We start from the raw sequence: 22,865 nt of genomic DNA, 5'->3' as shown, positions 1-22,865 counted from the left end.
TTGCTATGGAAATTGATAACAGCAAGCTAGAAATACAAGGAAAAATTCATGGCAGGTATTTTATATACATTCTTTCAAAAAAAAAAAAAAAGTCATAGGGATGACATTGACTCTTGTAAATAGCAATGCATAAATTATTAAAATAAAAAGGGTAGTATTTGGTGCAGGGTTCCATTAAAAAAAAAAAAGTCAGTATACAAACTGTTCTTTTTCAATGGAGGTGTTTTGTTCATTTGGAAGGAAATGAGTAAGGTATAGCTCATTTGGTAACTAGGTCTTGTGAAATCATCAGTTAGACCAAATATATATATATATATTTTGGATATGTGCTGTATCTTCTAATTGTATCTCTCAGAACTGTTAGAGAAGGAAGACCCAAGTTGTCTTCTCCTGTGCAAAAGGAAATTGGTTTGGCTTCAAGTTTCCAGGTGTTGTCTTTTGCTAGTCCTGAGAGTGCTACATTTCTGCCTGATACCACTGTGCTGAGGATTGTGCTGAAGCTGTCATCTTCACGTGATTTGAGTAACAGCTCCTGTTAGGCAAAGCTTGTGATGAAGTCATACTATAACTAAGTACACATAACAAATAACTATGTACATATTTGTTTGAGAGGTTCAGACTAGGTCCCAGCTGGTGTCTATGCAAGCTCTCAGGTGAATACACTGGCAGAAGTTCTCTGGATGTAGGCACTGTGAAGCTGTTCCTAAGGTAGCATCAGAAAACAATTGGCAGGCTTTTACTAGCAGTTAAACCCCATTTTCCATGTGAAAAACACAAAACAGACCCCTTTGCCCAAAGATCATTTTCAGGTTTCTGTGCAGCTCCTACTATTTTCTGAATACACTCAGTCTTTTAAACTAAAGTGTTAATAACAGTAAAGAAGTCACATTTGGATTCTTGTACTCCCTTCTTCCTCCTCATCTTTCCCTCCTGCTTTTGGCCCCATCAAAAGAAATGACAAAAGGTCTTGATTATTGTCCTGAATGTGTTTTTAAATTCTGTGAACAGCAGGACAACTAAAACCTGGCTTCATACGGGTTTGTACACTTGTATTCCAGCTCCCACTGTCACACACTCCTGCAGTCCTGCCTGGCAGGCATCAGCATGCCTCGTGGCTGTGCCAAAGCCTCACGTATGCCTGTTGCCTACACCTGCCAGACAAAGCATGTGGTGAGCTGAGGACTGAAATGTGACAGCTTTTCTTTCAGTGGGGGAACTAGCTGAGGTTCCTCTCCCCTATCCTGACACTGATTCTTGTGAAACTTTCCTCATGGGATTAAACTGACAAGTTAGGACAGGAATTAGGTATGGATGGAAAGACGAAACTTCTTGTTTCTCTGCAGATCTCTCATTTCAAAACTGAGGCTAAAAATTCAAATATTCTGAAGGCCAAAGAGGGGTGAGGTACTGGTATTATGCACATTAAATTGTAGTGACTTTTAAATTTTAGACTGCCTAAAATTTGGGCCTTAGAGCAAAAGTATGTATGTTACACATACTTGAGACATTTAAAATGTTCACATATATAAAATGTACTTGTATAAATGTTCATAACATACATGTTGTGGGGTATATTATTGTAAATGATATTATTGTAAATGGACACGTTTGTTTTACATTGATATATTGCACCAAAGTGAAACAGCGGACTTTGTAGATGACATGACAATGTTCTTGTTTTTCTTCTGGCTTTGGCACCTAAAAAAAAAAAAAAAAAAAAAAAAAAAAAAAAAGTTTGGAAACAAAATGTAGAGCGTAACAGTATTGGTGATGGTGTGAAAATCACAGTATCAAGATGATCAAGATGAGAAGATGAGTCCTGTCAAAGGGGACTACATGTGGAAATGAGACACAGGACATGTCAGTCATGAAGACACAGTCAGGGATAAACATATTCTTACAGCGTTATAGAAATATTCCTCAGTGCATTGGAGCCAGGATTGTTTTCTTAAACTGGGCAAAATCTCCTAATATATAAAGTAGGGAACATATTAGCACAGTATTTCATGTCAGGCTTTTTTTTTTTTTTAATTTTCTGCATCACTTTTATTCAGTATTTTTAATAAAATGCTAAGTTAATACAGTTCTATTTGGGCTGAACTGTTTTCTCACCAGTTTCCTACCTCACTGATGCCCAATTAATAGCATTTCAAATAAAGTCTCTGTCTTACTGGAAGTCTGATGCAGATTTATTGTAAGATGTTTTATTTTTAGGATTGGACTGGGGGGTCATCTAACTCTCTAAATATTGAAGGGTTTATCGCGGAGTTGCAAATACAAAAATCTGTTGTCAAATTATATTATGTCATGATTTTGAGAAAGAAAAAAAAAAGTGAAAAAAACAAACAAACTTCCTTTGGCTGATACTTTTGTGTGTGTATGGTTATAGCTTATCCTACAAAGGTGTTTATACCTGCAGTTATCTATCTGTATGTGCCTGCCTGCCCATGGCACTCCTTCAGGCCTCTGGCCAGCCATGGTCCTGCACGCTGACCACAGAGCACCTGTGGCTAGTTGTGCTGGTTAAGCGTGATGGAGGAGTGTGACACATCAAACTGCAGGTGGGCAAAAGCGATTTCCACCATCTGTTAGCAGAGACCAAAGATGTATCATCTGGGTGAAATGAGGAAAAGCAGAGGTGGACTTGAGGGAAGGGCTATTTCCATGAGCTACCTATGGTTATCCCTATGTTAAGCAATGTGCTGCAAGAGGAGAGGATTTAGGAAGAAGGGCACATTACTGAGTATGTGTCCAGAGAAGGGCTACGAAGCTGGTGAAGGGCCTGAAGCACAAGTCCTGTGAGGAGCAGCTGAGGGAACTGGGGGTGTTTAGTCTGGGGAAGAGGAGGCTTAGGGGAGACCTTATTGCTCTCTACAAACGCGTGAAAGGAAGGTGTGGGGAGCTGGGGGTCGGCCTCTACTTGCAGATAACTAGTGATAGGACTAGAGGGAATGGGCTCAAGTTGTGCCAGAGGAGGTTTAGGTTAGAAATGAGGAGACATTTCACATCAGAAGGAGCGGTCAGGCATTGGGACGGGTTGCCCAGGGAGGTGGTGGAGTCACCGTCCCTGGGGGTGTTTAAGGAAAGTTTGGACATGGTGCTTGGGGACATGGTTTAGTGGGTGATACTGGTGGTGGGGTGATGGTTGGACCAGGTGGTCTCAGAGGTCTCTTCCAACCTGAATGATTCTCTGACTCTACCCAACCCAGTGCCCTTCTGCTCCGGGAAAGACCACTTCGGCTAGGCTCTACTTCGCCCCTGGTGGTCACAGAGCAGGGAGCAGGCACCCTGAGGTGCTCTGGGCGAGCACCTCCCTCAGGCACACCCGGCAGCGGGGTCATGGCGACATCCTGCCGCCCCCGGGCGCTGCCCCAAGGGGGGCGTGAGGCGGGAGGAGCGGGGCGGGGTGGCGAGGCCGGGCCGGGCGGCTCGCTCCGTCTCTCCGGCCGCTTCGTAGCCGCCTCGCTCCTTCCTTCCCCGCCGGGACCCGCGGCATGGCCGGGCAGCCGCTGTCCTGCCGGGCCTCCCCGGGCGGCTACGGGTACGGCGGCGACCTCGGCGGGCTCCGGGAGCGCGAGTTCCCCCGGCTCCGAGGTACCGCGGGCAGGAGGGGGTCTGCAGGGACAGCGGTGGGGTGGGGAGAGAGGTGGTGTAGCCGTGGGGGTTAAGGAAAAGAGAGAGAATGGAGATTAAAGTGGTAAAACAGCCCCGGTGTGGTGCAGGTGTGTGTGGTTAAGTGGGTGTTTGGAAATTGCTGCTGCGTGTTGTGCAGTTCTGCTCGCACACATGCCATTCGGCGTGTTTATGTACTGCACGTGTTACTTAAATACCCACCTATTGCTTCTAGACCAACAGAAATGAGTGTACCAAAATAAACAACCCAGGTATCGATGCTCATGATGTTACTGCTTCAACATACGTAGCAAAAAAACAACCAAACAACCAAACCAAACAGCAACAAAACAGAGAATGGAGTAAATAACATCACTTTGGATGCCCTAAACTTGTTGCTTTGAACTGTCTTTACATTACGTTTCACATTATCATCCCTTTTTCTCATTTCTTGGAGGTTTTGTAGTAGAATCTAAGCTGGCTTTCTCACGCACAAGTATTTCTGGGAAAAAAAAAAAATAAGGAAGTTAGACTTTTTCTCTCTAGGGGAATGTGGAAAAAAAAATAATGTCAAACAGCAGTTTGAAGAGTTTTTCTTCTCCTGTTAGCCACGAGCCTATAGGCTGATTTCAAAGTCTGAAATTTAGCAATGTTAGTTGCATCACTGAAGGTTGGATAATGAGAAACTGCTGGTGGTAAATTCAGGCCAAGATTCTGAAAAATTAGTGTTTTATAACCAAAGCCATTGTTTAGCCATTTAGATAGATGGCTTTATAAAACCCTTGAAAATCAGCCTCTTTTCTCATGAGTCTCCCAAGTTTTGAAATTAAGCTTATCTGCTTATGGCATCCAGTGGGTCTGTCTGGCTTCCCAAGTAAGAGGTCACTGCAAAGGCAGTATGTTAGGAGTCCATTTACCTCAATTTCAAAATATTACGACTAATGTAGGCTACTAAGTTACACTTCAGTCATGCTGTTTACTAAACTAAGATAAGTATTTGAGAATATTTCAATAAAACAGCAACAACACACACAAGGTATAAATTAGAATCTGTCATAATTTAGCTAACTGAAAACACAGGGTAGTCTATGGTAAAGGGACCTAGATTGCAAATTCCTTCTACCCTTTGTAGAAGTTTAGTGTTTATTTTAGGATTTGATTATTTTTTTACATTTTTATTTGAGAATTGTGATGCTTTATTCAATTCATAAATAGTCGTCCATTCATCCTGAGGGGTCCTCACATCTATGAGGAAGATTGGTGTCATAAACTGATCGCTGTGTATCCACATGTGTTGTCCTGCCAGGGATCCTCATGTTAAAAACAGGGGCATCTCTCCTCTAGTCAAGAACTTGTTCCTCTAGGTAATGGCAATACTGTGTAAGGTTAAGTTTCCCTGCCTTATGTGTCTGTCTGGCTCAAAGCTGACTGTTTGGACTAGGCCAGGAGCTGGGTGATGGTGGAGCAGTGTGGATGATGAGCATGCTGCTTGTACCTATTCCTTGTCCCCCTTTTATTTAGCCATGTAGCTGTATCCCCGCTGCTGAAGGTCTTCACACATTGATGTTGAAGTTACAAATGGCTTTTGAAGCTGTAGGTCTCTGTTTCCTTGATGAAGTAAGGAGAAGGAAAGGTGGCTCATGTACAGGTTACAGCAGTATAAGCGAGTAAAAGGGCCTCCTCCAAGTGACATAGAGGAAATTAGTGGGGCTTTCAGGTATTTAGCAACCTAACCATTTTCAGTGACCTGCCAGAAGGTGAGGGAGATGAGGCAGAAGTTTTGGATCTCTGATGGCCTCATATCAGCTTTATGGGTAAGTCCTGACTGTACAGATGCTGATTCTTGAAGGAACCTGTAGCTGTTCAAGGTGTTGCCTCAGTACTGCACAGAGGTGTTGCCATTTAATCCCTTCTGGTAAGGAGTGTTCTTAACCAGGTCCTGTAGGTAAAAGAGAACAAACTCTACTTTTAGGTAGCTAACAGTAGTGTCTTGCTCTGCCTGTTCATCTGGGACATGCTTCAAAGATCTTTCCATCATTAAAGGTGTTTAAAAATCCCAATTTTGCTGTTCACTTTTTATGTGTTGAGTTTTTTTGGTTCCTGTCTAGATATCCATGAAGTAAGCCCAGGGGTCCGTGTTGGAGGTGTCAACCCATTACATGTAGCACGTGGTAATAAAAATTAGTGCATGTCTGTTTAATCACTTCTTCCTGATCGTTGGTATTTGGTGATGTTTGCTAAGGACACCTTGTGCAAATTGTGCTTTCAGAGGAAGGCAGAAGCCTTTTCTGTGTCATACATGTAAAGCTTTCACTTGGTGGTGTTAAGGCTTCTGGTGTAGCTCTAGTGTGAATAGTTGCACAAGTGCTTGTTGAGAAGGTGGTACAATATGTATTTGTAGGGGCAGCTGCTGGACACATTACAAAGGCAGGATTTTATTTTTTTTTTCAAAGATGTTCTACTTGTGATCTTATCAAAGTCCGTGGGAGTTTCACTCTTGTCTCCATCAGAAGGCTCTTACTGAATGTGTTGGGGATTTCCCTTTCAGGTTCTGTGAGGGGATGAAAGGATCGGCCGTGCTTCCTTGAATCAGCAGGGCTGTGTCTGTTTTGATACAGAAGCCGTAAATTTTACCTTTTAAGTCAAGGTTTATCTTCACGTTTGTAATTCAAGGGCTGTTAGCCGAGGGCTTGAGCAGCCCCTTCTAAAAATATATGTGGAGTCTGTGAAACCGATCCGTGTTTCACAGGCAGCAGTGCATGTGCAGTACGTGACCTTGACTTTAATCTTGTGAACAACATACCCTTATCTGCAGTGTAGGATTGTAAATTATGCTTTAGAAATGGCTAAAGGAATCAGCAGGAGTTTATAGGTTCCGTTGTTAAGTAATGGGAATGAATACACTTCTGTGATTTTTATCGTAGCAAAGAAAAAAAAAGAAAAAGCAGACGTTTGCGAGGCTGCGTTTGGACCCAAGATACCTTCCCAGTTTTGGTTAGGTGCCAGTATTCTTCCCAAAGGTAACTGTGTCCATTTCAGCAGGAGCTTTCCAGGAGTGATAAGTGACGGACTCCACACGCACACACCCCAAACGAAAACCAGGGCATATTAGTGATCACGTACTCGTTAAGGGCTGCTGACTCTGGAAGTAGCCTTTATTTGAGCTAAGATACACTGTCACATTTAATGTCAAACGCGCTGCCACGTTAAATGTCAAATGTAAAAACGTAATGCCCTGCTAATTTCATGTTTTACCTTACCGGTCTGTGTGTGATTATGTCCAGCTAACAGTAACAGTGTAGCTTGCCCGTTTAAGAACAAAGGGCAAACTGAGCTTTGAATGACAAAATTGGCCTTTGTTTCCTTGAAACTGGAATGAAGTTTCATGAACTGGTCTTCCGTACGAGTGTTTATTCTGTTGTTTGGTTAAGAAGTAGTTGGGTACTTGCCCTTACACAAAAATAATACTTTTTTTACCGATACTGCCGGTAATTATTTGCACTGATACTTTTCCTGTAAGTAGCTAATAGGCTTAGCAGGTTTTCTCCGTGCATTTCAGTTAGTTCTCAGTGAATCTGTTAGCAAAGGTCAGCGCCGTCCTCTGAGGGTAGAAAAGCATATTTATTTTGTCACATTTGGGATAATCTGCAGGTTTGGCTAAATTCGAGAAGTCGGAGACGCATTCTGGCGTGTCAGCTCGGAGTAATTCTGTTGATAGCTGGCTGCTGCTTGGGTTTTATGAAACGTGTGAGGATGAGTGTACCGTGAGCCTGCAGAGCTGTGCTGGGCTCCTGGCTTGGTAGCCAACATAGGCGTGACTTCCCCTTCTCCACTGGTACAGAAACGTGGTTGCCTTGTCAAACCAGTAATGCTGCCAGCTTTGGGTCTCAGCTTTCAGTTTGTGCCTGTTTTATATATATATATATTTAATTCTTAGAAAAAAGGTTTGTAGCCTAACATTTTTTTTGAAAGAAGAGACCAGATCCAGCAGCTGTCTTCCACTCGTGTTTGTTACTTTCTGCTTATTTGCTGATTGCCAGCAATTTCTACCTGTGAATTAATCTTTTTTTTTTTTTCCAATCTGTTATTTGAAGACTAAGTGTGTGTGTTCAGCAAAAAAAAAACACTTTCATTATTAGCCTCTTTGCGCACCAGTTAGCAATATTCAAGTCTCATCATGTCGTTTCAAAAACCAGGTTGATATAAGGAGTAAGTTTATTCTGACTCATTGTTTCCCAAGGTCTGTGCTGAACTATAAGCAAGGCGTGTGGCATTCTACTTGTTTGCTTTACAGGTTGGAGCCTTTCTCCAGTGGACATTTTTGCCTGGTGCTATCCCCACGACCAAGAGGAGACTCCATGTGCAAAAGACAGGGCAGCAGAGGATGCACCTTGGTTCCTTCTTGCATCTGACCAACTTTTCCTATTCCTGAGAGTATGGGATGGCCCTGCAAGGTGCTGCTGGTGGCACTGAGCAGGTGCAGGCTGTGGAGGGACCGAGGACAGCTTCTGTTGCAATGCTTGGGTCCAGAGCAAGAATGTGATTCCCCTCAGGCTGCATTAAGTGAAGCATAGATACCCAGGGTCCCTGGCTTTGGCTAAATTGCACATGGACAGCTTCAGCCCAAGCAGTGATAAAACGTGAAAATAGAAGATCCAAAATTTTAGCAGAGTGAGTTTGAAGTTGTCACATTCTGTATAAGTCATAAACCATGAGTGAGGTACAGCAGTCATCCCAAATGCGTACTAACATAGCCTTTATATCCTGTTGGGCTGTCTTACAGTTTATATAAGCCATATGCTTTGTGTGGGGGGGGGAAAAGCAACAGTTCTTTACAGAACATATTATTTTGAACATTTTTTTTTTCTTTTTGGCATGTTCTCTGTAAAATTAGTTTTTGGAGAAGTATGGGATTCAGAAAATGACACTACGTGTATTTTAGGCATCTAGAGTGACTCTGTCAAGATGTTAAAAAACAGATATTTGCTGATGTTCAGACCTAGCTAGTTAGGGAGAGTGGAAGCAACCTGGGAGACCTATTACCAAAAAACTGGGAGTTCCTCATCCCACCTTGTGCAAGGCTGGTGGCTGTGAGATCCCTGGGCTGTTCACCTGCTGCTGTCCTCGACTGGATACCCCTCTAGCCCCAGTGTCACAGGGTAATTTGATTTTGTGAAACAGATTTCTATTTGCAGGGAAAAGAAAGCAAGAGAAACTTATTTATTGAAGAAGGCTGCTGGTGGACAGTTCGAGACAGTCAAAGGCATTGAGGGAAGATGGATTTAGTGGGTGGAGAAGTTATTGTAAATACAAGCTGCAATACAGGTAGTGTGACTGCACCACTACGTGGCAATTGCCTCGTAAAAAACAATTTAGCTGGTCAAGTAAGTTCCTAATGCTTCCTGTTGATTTCAAGCTGGCGGTAGTTATTTAAATATGCTGTTACAAAGAACTGATATCAAAGAAGAGCCATATGGGGAACGTAAACTGGAGTTAGTTGGTTGTAAATAGCTGTGGGTCAGTTGCAGACGTTTTCGTCTTTCTCTGGCTATATACAGGAGGTGCTGTCGAGGAATTCCTTATCTTCCATATCAGGGTTCAAAAGGCTGTCAGTGGTCTGCTTTATACAGAACTGATCTTCCAGTTCATCACCCAGTGTTGGGTGAGCTTTTGTGCGTTGTGATGGACGTGGCTCTTAGGGAAGAGTGTCGATGCTGTCACTCTACTATTTCAGTATTGAATAGATCTTTAGTTACTTAAGAGAGGGGAAAAATTCCCACAAAGATTCAGGTAATGTCTTTTCTGTCTTGAATTGTATTAGAATAACAGTTATAATTCACTTTTAACTTCAGATTTGGTGTTTTAATACCCATAAAGACATTCACTGCACCATTACACTGGGTCCATAATTGCCTATGCCACAAAGCACAATGCATTTAAAACTGTAAGCCCTTTCTGGAGCACAGAGATCTTGAGGAAACAGCCAAGTACCAAACCCTAGAAATCTGGTGCAGTTGACATGAACTCAGAATATCGAGGTCCTTTTTAGAAATGCATAGTTGACCAGTTGGGGCTAGATTCTTTACAGTAGGAAATAAATTTATATGGACATTAGATATTTAAATTTACATGTAGAGATTTAAAAAAAAAAGAAATCATTTGGAAAGATGCTTAATGGATGTCCATGGATGCTGCAGTGTATCAGACAGCGATTTATAAAACTTGCACTTCTAATTAAAAGATATGTTATCTCTAAAATTAATGTCTGTACAAGACATGTATTAAGAGTATGGAAGTATTAAAATAAGCAGATGTTTTATTTAGTAAAGCACATGATGCTTTCATATCTCCTACTGAAAAAATGGAAACGCGGCACAGTCTTGTTCCTACAAAATCCCCCATCAGTGCTGCATTCTGCATTCCCTTCCCTTCGTGTCCTCTCCTGTTTGTCCTTCTCCTCTGTTAGGGTGTTGCTATATATGTGATGTGTATTGATTTCTTCCCAGCATATTTCTGTATATTTCTATCCTGTGGTTTATGTGTTGTTTTTTTTGTTGTTGTTTTGTTCTTTCTTTAATATATATATATATCTATATGAGATTAAAGATAATTAATCAAAGAGTGTTTGTAAATTTTCAGACAGATATTGTCCTCTCCTGGTCTCCCTGTATTTGTACTGGAATTACATCTGTGAAAGCAGAACCTGACATGTGAAAGTCTTGAAATTTCCATTCTATGTTATTGCATCAGTCGTCGTATCCGAGCTGCTCTCCAGAATTCAAGGGTACTCCCAGTCTAAGGACAAAAAGACAAATGGAGAGGTGAGCGGTCAGTTTTTGTTGGTCGCCTTGATTCATTGCATACTTTGTATCGGAGAGGTGCTGCAGAGGCTTCACGTGGATGTGAAAAGACTGTCACTGAGCTCAGGAAGACCATACTGCAAGGAGTGCCGCATAGCAAAGAGCACCGGTGTACGAGGGTTGATAAATGGTTAGACAACACAATATATTTGCAGAGCAGAAGGCTAGCGGTTGCTTGACGTGGAGATGATATTTAGGAAGTAGGATGCTGAGCTCTCAAATGTCTCAGGTTTTTATAATAGGCTGTCTTGGCCCAAGGCACAAGAATATTCAGTGCAGATGCTCTCCTTTATCTGACACTAAAATGTTTTTAAGGTGTTTTTTGTTTGTTTTTTTCAGTATCTTATTGAACTTAAAAAAAAAATTTCCAGCCCCATTTTTAAGTTTCTTCGTATAAATACGTCAGCTTGGGGTTGGTATAATTATTTTTTTCTCTTCCTAAGTTAACAGTCCTGATAGCATTGCCCTGTCTGCACACTGATCTGTACACAAATGAGTTGGATGCCGTCACAGGCTGGTTCCTATCACATTTGTTAGGAGAAGGAGATGTGGCTTGTGGAGGTGTTACAGAAAAGGTGGGCTCAAAAGCTGAAAGGGATGTCAGAGTCATGGAGAGGTGGGCATATGATAGAGCAGGGAGGCATAAAGATGGGCTGCAAAGCTGTGAAAAGTCAGACTTCATTAGTTTCATTGCTAATGAGGCAAGTCGTTACATTCCTGGAAGTGTTCTTGGCAGCTCAGGTAGGTCCTGTGCCGTGCCTCTCTTTGCCCCTTCACCTTTCTCCTGCCATGTAGAAGCGATGCACTGTGATGTGATCCTGGGCAGGCAGATCTTGTAAGACAGGCATGCAGGAAAGTGTTAAGTTGCTTTTTTTTTTTTTTTTATTTTATTTTTTCTGCTCTGTGAAATACAGATATAAAATTGGAAGGCAGGTCTGGGAGAGAAATCTTTCTCCCAACGCTGTTTTGTTTCCCTCCCTTGCTTTCAAGATTTTTCTGACTCACTTCTCCTCTCTTGTAGTAGCCAGGGGAATATGCCTTTTACAAGAGAAGTAAAAAGATGTGCTTTCGGTGCTCATTCAGGTTAATCCCTGGAGCAACAGGACCTAAAATTGTTTTCAAAAAGGAAGTGAGGAACATGGCTGGACAGCATTTTTGTCAGTGGTGGTCCTCTTTAAGGAGAGAGAGATGTAATGGTGTGATCTTTTGGTGACATGGTTAACTGGGGAAGGGCAGTTACACAACTAAACTTCTTCTGGCATTGTGTAGAATAATGTCCTAATTTAAAATTTGGAAAGATGACAGGAAGCTCATTTGAACAACTATTCATTAATTAAACTAATGTTGTGTGAATTAATTTCATTAACGCACAATTACACACCAAATATCACTGTTTGTGCCCCTTTTCAAACTTTTTAACAGGTCAGGTAAAGTTGCACCATCATCACAAAGTATGTCCTGTAATTCCTTCCAAAGGAAGAAAATGAGGCCTAGGATTGTCCACTTCTGTATGTCCATGCCACACAGGGCACTGAAGTTGCCATAATTCAGTGATTTGGAACTGATGGTATCAGTGATGGGTAGAAATGTATGTTGCCTTTAAAAAAAAAAAAAAAAAAAAAAAAAAAGGATTTTCTATCACAGTTGAGTAAAATGTACTGATGATCTATATCTAATTTGTATATCTGCCTATAATTTCTTTTAATGTAAATTTTAGAGTTGTCACAAAACAAGGTGTTACTCCGCTGCGCTGCAGCGGTGAGCAACATTTTTGAGTCCTGTTGTCAGCTTTGATCCATCACATGCTAGGAAAACGCTCATTGGCTTTACTTTCAGATTTAATCAATCTTGGAGCATGTAAGCTCAGTGAGTGGAGTGGGAGACTTTGCTTAATACCCTGTCTGATCTCAGCCGTGATGGACAGCGGGCTTTGATAATGCATGTTGCCCTCTGATGAGACTGGATAAAAGCAGATAAATAAAAGTGGCTAACTGGCAAAACCAACTTGCTCAATGGACTGAACAGAGCAAAATTAAAGACTGTATGAAAAAGGAGCCTTTGCAGCCACAGACACATTTTCCAATAAATGTGCTGTTACCTATAGTTGGATGGGTAGATGCTCGGACAAAACTGTGTGTAGATTATTGCACTCTTATGTTCCCAAATAAATCAGACATTTGTTTAACAAATAGCAGCCTTTAAATGCTTTCCCTTAAGCATGTGCAAGTTGTGGAAGCAATGTATCGTGGCCTGAGGGTGGTTGTGACGTGCAGCAACGTGATGCTGGTCCTCTTCATACCACCTTGTCATAGATGCTTAGTGACAGGTACAGTGCTGCAGAAACAGCCTGATAATCCAAATGCAGGATGACTGCCTGTCCTTCTAAAAGGGCTATAATTTATTACTGCTGCAGGCGGAGAAAACCACACACCATTTAAACTCATTAGAAGTGATTTGGGAAACTCACGTTATGTAAGAAATTAAAAACTACAGAAGATGCGTTTTGTGAGCATAAAATTCTCTGCATGAGACCTCAAAGATGCAAAAATACCCTCTAAGGGATGGCCACAGAGGCGTACTTTGAAGATAAAATAAGGAAACCAGAAGAGCATTGTGGCTGCACTGCTCCACAGCTGACTTGCCTTGCGTCCTGGGTCAACGCATGGGGCCTCACGAACTCTTCTCCAGTCTGTTGCTCACAATTGTTTGTGATTTGACTGAGATGTATGCCCATGCCAGCTTTTTTTCTGGTAATAAAATTAAGCCCTCTGTTTTAAGGATTGTCTAGTTAATGTTTGATCAGTGAACTGCCTCAGTGTTTCTAACTCATGAACAGCAGAAATACAGAAGAGAGAAAAATTATGACAGTTGTAATGGGAAAATTGTTTGCTGTGTATATTAAATAACTCCAAAAGTCATCCTAATTGGCAAAGCAGGGGTCTTTGTGAGAATCTTATTTTAATTTTTCAAGGAAATTCTCTTGGATGTGAGTCTTAGTGAAACCATAGCTGTAAATCAGTCATTTGTCAGGGAAATAAATTGCTGATTTTGGTGGAACTACTCCAAGTTCATGCTCAGGTGAAACACTCTGAGGCTGAATTTAACTAAAAAGTCATGGTAAAAGAAGTTATATCTGTCCTTGGTTCTTCAGAGTCGCTTTGAGAGTAGCAGGGTGACTTTTCAAATGATCAGCAAATAATTTGTTTTTCTTCTGCAGAGTAAACCTGCAGTAAAGGCTTTGGTTTTGGAATTAAGCAGAGGTTTAGCCTTTCATTGATGAGAATGAAAAGCTCTTGATGTGCTCACACCTCTCTGATGGCTCTACAGCGTTGAAGGGATTACCGTGCGTGGAAATGGTTCTCCTATGAACAAGCCACCGTAACTGCAACATAAAGGGAACACGTTCCTTAGGAGGCACCCTTTTCTGTTCTTTCTGTGCCCAACATCGTTTGATGCTGTGGTACATTTTCCTTGAGAATGACTGATCATGAGCACTGATTCCCACTTCAGCTGCATTCTTTAAAGCCTCTTTGTAAAACACTGAGCCAAAGGAAGAAGGTGAGCATGAGCAAGAGGAAAGGAGACAGATGTCTAAGGACAGAAAGTAAGCTTCTTTAATATTCCTTTTCATGCCACAAATTGCTATTTCAATAGTAACTTCCTTAGCTTATTGTCAAGCTTGGTTTTAAACCTTCCGTCTCCTGTTCCTTTAGAGGCCTAGGGTTTTTCATAAGAAAAATAGAGTGATCTAATCTAGGTGATGAACTACTGCTTGGAAAGGAGCCAGACTTCTAGCAGTGAGGAGGGAAGCAATGACAATTTTGTTAGGAGCTGCCTTCTGCTCAGGCTCAGGGAAGCTCATCTGCAGAGCACTGGAAGCGTCGCAGGGCTGCTCGTGTGCACCTCCACGGACCTGGCTGCACCCTGGAAGAGATCTGGGGATAGAAGACAACAAAGCATCCATGTGGCATGGTGGGAAGCCTCCTTGGGATGTAGGCTCTATGCGGGTTAAAAAAAAAGGGAAAGGAAACAAAACCAACCTCAGGTTTCCAATATCAGGTTTCCCAAAGGGTGGCTCTGGTCCAGTGAAATGCCCTCTGCCTTGTAACTCAAGCCAGCCCCGTTGGTTATCCTTAGAAGCCTGCGGTAGTATGGGGCTGAGTACTTCAGGAGCTATGAAAAACTATGAAGCCTGGTGGGTTCGCCAATACTTTTTTCTACTGAGTTTCTTTTCCAGATGTTTTTTTCCTCCTAAGATCTGAGATAAACTCCTCCCCTTCAGAAGTGTTAAATTTTAAAACACCAGCTTTCACTGGGGCGTTTTTTATTCCAATTAGCTCTAATGAATGGTATAGCCAGCTTTTTAGCTCATGGGAGCTAAAGCTACCCGTTAAAAAATTATGAAAACCTCTATTCCTTTAAACACGTGGGCTGTTGAAGAGTTCACAGTGTGTAACGCTGGTCTGGAAGCACTTTGTCGATACTCCTGGCTTTGCATCACTGAGCGTGACAGCTCCTGAGAGATTAAGTAGCTGGTACCATCAGAACTTTAATCAGTTTTTCTTCCATTTCTGCCAGTACAGAAAAGAACGGGTGTGCTTGTGAAGCGTCACGAGGATTACACTGCAATGCTTTCCAGATAAACTTCAGTGCCTTTGAAGCGGGGGGTACACAGCAGCAAATAATCTCATGACAGCTGTCATGTTTCCAGAAGTGTCTGATCAGATCGTCAAACCTTAACACTGGATACCGTATGGGTACCTCCAGCGTCTACTGTCAGCTACCGCTGCTTCTGCTTCCATTCTGGTGGTAGACCTGTGATTGTATTCAGAACCAGTCCCACAGCGGTTAATTCACAATGATCTGCTTCAATTTTTTCTATTTCAATGTTAAATGTAAAATTGTTTATAACCACAGCAGCACAGAATGGCTGAGGTTGGGAGGGACTTCTGGAGGTCATCTGGTCCAACCCCCTGCTCATGCAGAGCCTCTTAGGCCAAGGTGTCTCTCCACTAACCAGTCATTACAATTGGCACATTCATAAATATAAACATATGTATAAATTAATGGGTGTATATATAAATTAAGGCATGTTAGTCTGAGCAGAAAAAAAATACTCAAGCTGTATTAAACTTTTCTTTTGTCTGTTGTACGTGCCAAGACCAATACCGACTAGGAATAAACATTTGTTTGAATTCAAAGTGTAAGAGTGAATGCATTAAGCAGAGGCTCTCGTTTCTTGATTGATACCTCAGCACGCTGCTATAGTATATATTTGTCAACAGGAAAAGCATTTTGCCGATATAACTAAATGTCACAACATTAAAGTAATTTGGAAGATGATACAGGGTATTAAGAGGAAAACAAAACCTTGTGATATTGCTTGTAAACAGATGCAAGCACGGGGAATAAAACAATACACATCCCTAGCCCTTCAGGAGCTTTCATCAGCAGCTCATTTCAAAGCATGTCGAAGGAGGTCCATATTATTGAGCCCATTTTTTTTTTTATGGAGGAGGATGCTTAGATGCAGTGTGATTGTTCCAAACAATTGGAGCGGATGAAAGTCAGTGAGGTGCAGCAGATGACATTGCTTCCCGCTTGAATTTGTGTCGCTGCAGCGGGCAAGCTCAGAACTCATGCAAGCAGACAAATTACAAATATTAGCAAAACATGTTTGCTCGTGCTCTCTGCCCATTATATTGCCATTAATGCTGTGTGTTAGAGGCTAATTCTTTGGTTTACATCATCCAAACCAAAAAAACTTTTAAATCTTTTTCCTGAGATGATCAAGACATGCTTTCTTTTGCCGTCTCTTCTATAACTATTTTTTTTTTTTCCTGTTGTGTTTTATTGTTTTATTCTGGCTGTGGTGGAGCTGAATTGCAGCTCAGCACGAGTCTGACAGCAGAGGTGCATGGCCAGTCCACCCTGTGTGGGTATGACTTCCAGTCTGCCCCCAGGATCCAGAGCAGGGGAAGGACATTATTCTTTCCTCGTGTGTTTTGCCATAATTTTGTTACTGAGAAGCATAACTTTCAGGAAAGGTTGTCATTCCATATAGGAGGTGATTCTTGAATTGTTCTCCAGGGACTGTGAAATAATCATGCTGCTTTTGCACAGTGCTGGTTAAATAAACTATTTCTTTGATAAGCAACGACAACAAATACAGAATTGAATAATATGAATGACTGTGGCTTCGTACGAGGAAAGATTGCAGGGTCTTAATGGCACTTGATTTTTTTTTTTCTTTGTTGTTATTACATGTCTGTGGTTAAAATACTGAAGGAATGAAATCCAGTTTTTCTTTTTTTCAGAGAACTGGCTGTGGGGGATACAGGGAGGTATATCTGTGGAAATATGTGCTTTTATACTGGAAAGAGCCGGTACTTCAAGGATGGCTATCCATAAATCAGGATAATTTGACACCATTGATGGCACTTGAAGTTCTCTAAGACACTATCAGGAAAGTGTGAGTTTCTGCTTTTTGTATGATGATTCCTTTACAGGGAATATTCCCAGGGAAATTTAACTATGTCACTTAATGTCACTGTATACGTTGTCCTTGTGAGGTTCCCTGGAGGAAGGGGCATCGTGTGCACGTCTGTGGTATATTTGGGGCAGGTTCTTGCTTCCCTGCTAAAGTGCCAGGGAATAGGCCTGGAGCTGACTTGTGAGAAGTGTTAAAGTCTGTGGTATGCTCAGCCACTGCTAAGGATACCCTTTTTGCCCCCAAAGAGAGTAGTTGGAGGTGCAGTCTTCTCCCAAGAGGTATCAAGCTTGTAGGGGCAGGTGAAGCAAAGCTCTTCTCCTGTGGTGCCACCAGCAGAGAGGAACACGGTGTCCAACAGTGGTGGAAATATATTCTGAAACATGGAGGCCTTTGCTGGGCTTTGCAGAAACTGCTGGTTTTGGAAGAACAAGGTTGTGCCATGTGCCAGCAAGACAACGTTGCCTCATAACGTCAGACCTCAGCTGAATTTTACCCTTCGTGAGCAGAAATGATTCAACCAAACCGTCAGAGCATCAAGTCTTCAAAGCACATGAAGATGAAGAGGTGTCTTCTCTGCCAAGGAGGAAGGAGCAGTGGCCACAGAGCGTGCCTCTCCTTCAGGTGCAGGGGAGAAATCTTGGCATGATGTCCTTACAGATGGGTGATACAGTCTGCTGTAGCTTCATCCCCGAACTTTTCAGAGGATGTACTGTTAATAGGTTGGTTATGAGACACAGGCAGGCTCTAACGGTAAGAACATCAAACGTCTGGCAGTCATCCTTCCCTAGCAGGAAAAAAAAAAAAAAAATCAAATTGTTTAAAGTTGGGAGTGGGGAAGAAGAGAATGGGATGGATATAGAGAAACTTTTATGCTTAATGCTGTACCTTGGCCTTTCTGTGCTCCACTGGGAACCTTTACTAAGCGTTTTAGGAGGTGGTTTTGATATGTTTAGGTGATTCGCTTTTACTTCTCTTGTGTGATCCGTTTGGTGAAAAATGTTCTTGTAGTTTTGCCAAATGTAAACAGGAACTACAAATGGATTTCACCTTAATGACAAATAAGTAGCTTTGAAATGCAAGCGCTAAGAACCAAGCATACAGTTGTTGCCTTAAATGTACTTGCTGTGGGGAAATATGGTAATGATATGCCCGAAAGCACAAATTCCACAAAAAGTAGACATTTTTGGGATATTATAAGAGCTCATTACAGAAACTCAATAATAATATTCTGTCATGTTACTTCTAGTTATAGTTTTTAGACTAGCGAGCGTGAGGAAGTATTTGAAAATTAACAGCACAGAAATTAGCTCTGAGGTATTAGCAAATGACTATTACTTTTCCATTTATGACAATGCTGTTCGTTATTAATTTGATCATTCATTGTCATGAGTAACGCTCACCTCACTTGAAATTCCTCTCCATCCTCACTTCATGCTACAAAATTAGTTGCTTGCGTAACTCGTATTTGCCATCTGATGTGTTTTTCCCATGTAAAAAGCGTAGGAGAGTTGAGCTGTCCCTGCTTTCCTCTGCACCAGTAGAGGTGGTCTTTGAAGAGTGGACTGGGAATTGTCAGCAACTCCAGCACCAGAGCTATGGGGGCTCCGGGTGTGAAATCCCTACTCAGATCCAAACCTGCAGCCAGCTCTGGAGGCTGATCATGCTCTGTGTGTTTTTATCTGGGTAATATTTTCTAGATAGTATTTATTGTGTCATAAACTGACTGAGAGACACAGCAGGCACGTTGGGTCTGATTTTGTCATTTATTCAAGTACAGCAAGACTATACATTTTATGGGTGAAGGCCCTTGATTTTTAAGCGCATAATATGTTCTTAGCTGCCTTGAGGCAAAATGCAATAGCTGATGTTGCAGCAGAGTTGTGATTTTAAGCTCAGAGGTCGGAGATCAGGGAAACCGGGGAGTGTTTGTTTTTTCACGTATCATCTTTTTTTTCACTTTCCAAGCTAGTATAGTGTTAATGAGGCCGTTTGTATTTAGTGCTTTGAATAATTGATGGCAAAATTATAATTCTCTTTCATTTTTAATGTCATTAGTACTGGAAGAAGCCTTTTAATTGAGAGGAATTGCAGCAGATACATGATTTAGCAGCAAAATGTTCTTTAGGTGTATATATATAAAATTGGGGAAAGTTGTAACTGGTTTAATGGTGGGTCTGTGAAAAGAGAGGAGCAAGTGTGAAATTAATTTTTATAGGGCAAAGGTCATTACCAAATATGAAAAACTGTATATTATGTCAGTAGCGTTAGTCTATTATTGGGTTTGTGATACTCAGATATTTGTATTAGCATAAATAGGATTAACTTCACAGGTACCCCAAATCCTGCCTGTATTTGAATACAGAGCACCCCTATAAACAAAGTGAAATTGCAAAGGAAAAGAGCAGTCAACTGAATGGACTGGCACTGAGCTAACCAGCATTAGAACTCAGTCCCCTGTACTGAAATTCTTGAATGGAAATTTATTCAAATTACGAGTGTTTCCACTGCACTTCAAAGACATCCACTGGTAACAAGGGTTAAGGAGGCACTTCATTATTTTAGTTATCTTTGTTTATCTTGGTCTGTCTCCCACCCTGTCTGGGGGATGGGACTTAAGGTGGAGTATCTTTTCTTTCTTCAACAGATAAAAACCTTGTTGTCTTTCCCCCCCCCCCCAAAAAAAAAAAAAAAAAGGTTGGTATGTTAGCAAGAGGTGGTATTGTTTTCATTGAGTGTTGGTGCTGTTCTGTAGATGCTAATTTTGATGGAAAAACAAGAAAATGAAATAGAAGCCTTTTCCTTCGGAGATGCTGAAAGGACAAATCTCCGTTGTTCATTCCTTCCTTAAATCTTTAAAAGGTTTATTTAGAAAATGTGGTAAGAATGCATTGTATTATTTCTATGAGAAGGTATTTGTTGTTTTTATCTTCTGAAAGATACAAAAATATCCCATTGACTTAAAAGGATGACTTTTTTTTTTTTTTTTAATTGTTTTGAAAATGAAACTGGAAAAGAGATTTCTGTTTAAGGCAATTGCAGTCTTGGTGCACTGTGCCATGATGCTGAATAGTATTTTGATTTTTTGAGAGCGTGGTAATTTATGGAAGCTAAGTGGAATGAAGGAGACCTTGTGCCTTGAGAGAGTTTTGTCTGTTGGTGCAGTCTGTCATGTTATCAAACAATTATGATATTTAGGTTAATGAGGGAAAGTAACTGGGGTTGCTATATGGGTTTCAGCATGGTTTCTCTTAATTTACATGTGAGACAGAAAGCATGTGTAGTAACTTCTAGGTTAGTACTTGGCCAAAAATATCAGAAGGTACAGTTAGAGGAACAGTGGAGAAGACGAAGTGGAAAAGAGCTGTAAGGGAAGATGGTCTCCGGAGTCACCTGTGCTTTTCCTCATGTTCTGCTGCAAGAAGGAACATGAGAACAGTAATTACCCTCATAAGGTATTACTTATGTACAAATACTCGTGTTCTCTTCTCAATATGTTATGCACGTACTTGTGAGTATTTGGAAATAAATGTGTGTGTGTATATATATATATATATATATATATATATTTGGAGGAGACACCCAGTCACTTGGCATCTCCAATACCCTTCTAGAGCAATTTTTTGTGCGATGTAACTGACTGCTGTGTGCTGATTTCTGTCATTTGACACTGTAGCCCCATGTTGTGCATATCCTACTCCTTTTGTTGATGTATTATTAAAAAGATTGAACTTCCTGGATTGATACCTAGACACCTAGAGAGTGCATGCGTACCCCAGAGACTGCAGAAGTCCTGTAGGTGCTGTAAAGGGAGGCAGCAATATAAGCAGCCCGGCACGTGTTACTCAAGAAAGCAAGCTCTCTCTTGCTTCAAAGGTCGTTTAAGCTCCTGTGCAGATCACAGCCCAGCTCTTTAACTTGGCCCGCAACCAAGAAGGTAATCAGTGCGGTATGTTTAGGAAGTGCTGATTATAGCGTATTTGTTAATGGTTTAACTCATACAGGGTCCAGCAGAGCCTCGTAAATAATTCAGAGGCTCCAAACTGGGCCCTGTTGCATATTCTCACGTTTAAAAGGAATCTCTTCTGATGCATAGACGTAAGACTTCTGTGATCTGAAGACAAAGTTCTGCTTTGGTTGTTCATTGTAATACAATTGGAAACTCAAACAGACTTCACTTGGATTCCTTTTCAGTCACTGCCCTTTGGAAAAGGTTTTTATGTCCCGTTGCAGCCAGAGGACTGCAGAGAATACTAACGAATCTCATACCACCAACAAATGGCAAGCATCGGGTTTGAGGAAAAAAATGGCAGTTTTACATTCAGGCCATTCTTGCCCTTGCTTCTGAGAGAGCTTATTTTTACTCCTACCTTTTGCTCTTCAGGACACTGGCAGTGCAAGACGTGATCATGTCGGTATCCTGTGAAATATAATGCTGCTGGAAAAGCCTCAGACTCCTGAAAAGCTGTATGGCAGCAACCAGCAGAGCATTTGTGTTGTCCAAAGTTAGATTGAAAGAAAGGACCAAAACTCCCAACGCTGTGCATCACATGAAAAATCACTTAAAAAGAGGACCAGAAGTATGTGCTTGTGTCAGCAGTGAGTTTTAGTTTTCTTTGAGTTAACTATAATATGCTGGACTTCACTGAAGTTTAAAAAAAAATAAAATTAAATTAAATTAAAAAAGATATAGGGGTATATAGAAGCTGCATGCTGTTCTTAGTAAAAGCAGTCCTGTGTTAAGATCTGTGTTAAGCAGGTTTTCTCTTCCATATTGCTGTGTGCAGGGCTAGTCATTACGAAGCTGTTGTTTCATGACTTTTCTCAGAACCAGTTAAATCTGTACCATTGTCATACTATTTCAGTATTATTAAAAACTTTGTTTTACTAACACGTTGGTTTTTGATGAATGTACTTTTTCATTCTTAGCACATTCCTGGAAGTGATTGTTGAAGACTTTGAATCTATGCTTGGGAGCGCACCTAATTAACGGAAAATAAGCTGTAGAAACTAATTTAGGCCAAATATCAGAATGTATTAGTATTTATGCCAATGTATAATTGCATTCCTATTAAATTATTGACAGAAACTATTTATGTCTGTTAGATCGTAATTTTTTTCATGGGAAAAATGGTATCTTCCAGTTAGGTGGTGCTTTTTGTACTGAAGCATTACATCATTTTTGAAGGTATTAGAAAATTTGCCAGGCGAAAAAAAAATTCCAAAATATTTTTCTTTTCAGGAAAAAAAAAAGTAATATAAGAAAAAATGTATTTAATGAGCTGTATTATTGAAGTCTATCTAATGCAGCCTATGAACTTCGGTAAAGTAATTGAGCGTAATCTTATCATTTAGATTGGTCTGTGTGTAGTTGAATAAGCAAAGAAGTTTTACTTGAGATAGCAGCTCGGATCAAATTATTATAAAGTGAAAGTAAAACTGACTTGCCCTCTGGAAAATAAGTGCCAAAAGATTTTATGATGGAAAAATGTTTAGTTTAACCCCATGCATGCAATAGAAAAGCTTATACGTATTTTCTCATAGTTGCTATGTATTTCCCTAATAAAACACCACTATTTCTGTGTCCTATTCAAATGAAATTCCCACTATGCATTGTATTAATCTTAACTAGCTACTCAGAAGCAACACTGAAACTTCTGTACTTGATGTTTTTCCACTATAGAAGGCAAACTGAAATACAATTAGGAGCCTAAGCCAAGAGACATCAGGTGTACTAGTCAGAGGAGAGGTTTTTCCAGTGATGTTAGGGAAGATACCTCTGACTTTCTGAACTTTGAGATCTTTTTCTGGGATGTGTGTTGTAGTCCCCCACCTCATACTCTCCATACCCTAGTGCCCCCGAAGAAGGGGCTTCTGGCTGGAAGAGCTGCCACTGCTGGAGT

At 41.0% G+C, this 22,865-nt stretch overlaps 1 protein-coding gene across 5 annotated transcripts in view; it reads left to right on the top strand.

Annotated features, from left to right (window-relative positions):
• The window catches only part of MOCOS (molybdenum cofactor sulfurase), a 274,042-nt gene that overhangs the window by 47,159 nt on the left and 204,018 nt on the right, over positions 1-22,865 (top strand). Inside the window, exons 1-2 of one of the 5 annotated variants that reach the window (XM_084509000.1) lie at positions 3,439-3,594; positions 16,790-16,944. The exons of 1 other annotated variant lie outside the window; for it this stretch is intronic. Coding sequence is in view for 1 of the 4 variants with exons in the window: in XM_084508998.1 (XP_084365124.1) it covers positions 3,495-3,594 (100 nt within the window). In the remaining 3 variants the exon portion in view is untranslated. Of the gene's footprint in view, positions 1-3,366; positions 3,595-16,789; positions 16,945-22,865 lie in introns of those variants that run through there. 3 more of the 5 variants (XM_084509001.1, XM_084508998.1, XM_084509004.1) reach the window with 3 other exon arrangements.

Source organism: Aythya ferina, assembly GCF_964211825.1.
Source record: "Aythya ferina genome assembly, chromosome: 2".
Taxonomy (NCBI): domain Eukaryota; kingdom Metazoa; phylum Chordata; class Aves; order Anseriformes; family Anatidae; genus Aythya; species Aythya ferina.
Note: the sequence above shows the minus strand (reverse complement) of the source record. Positions and strands in the feature narration are given on the sequence as shown.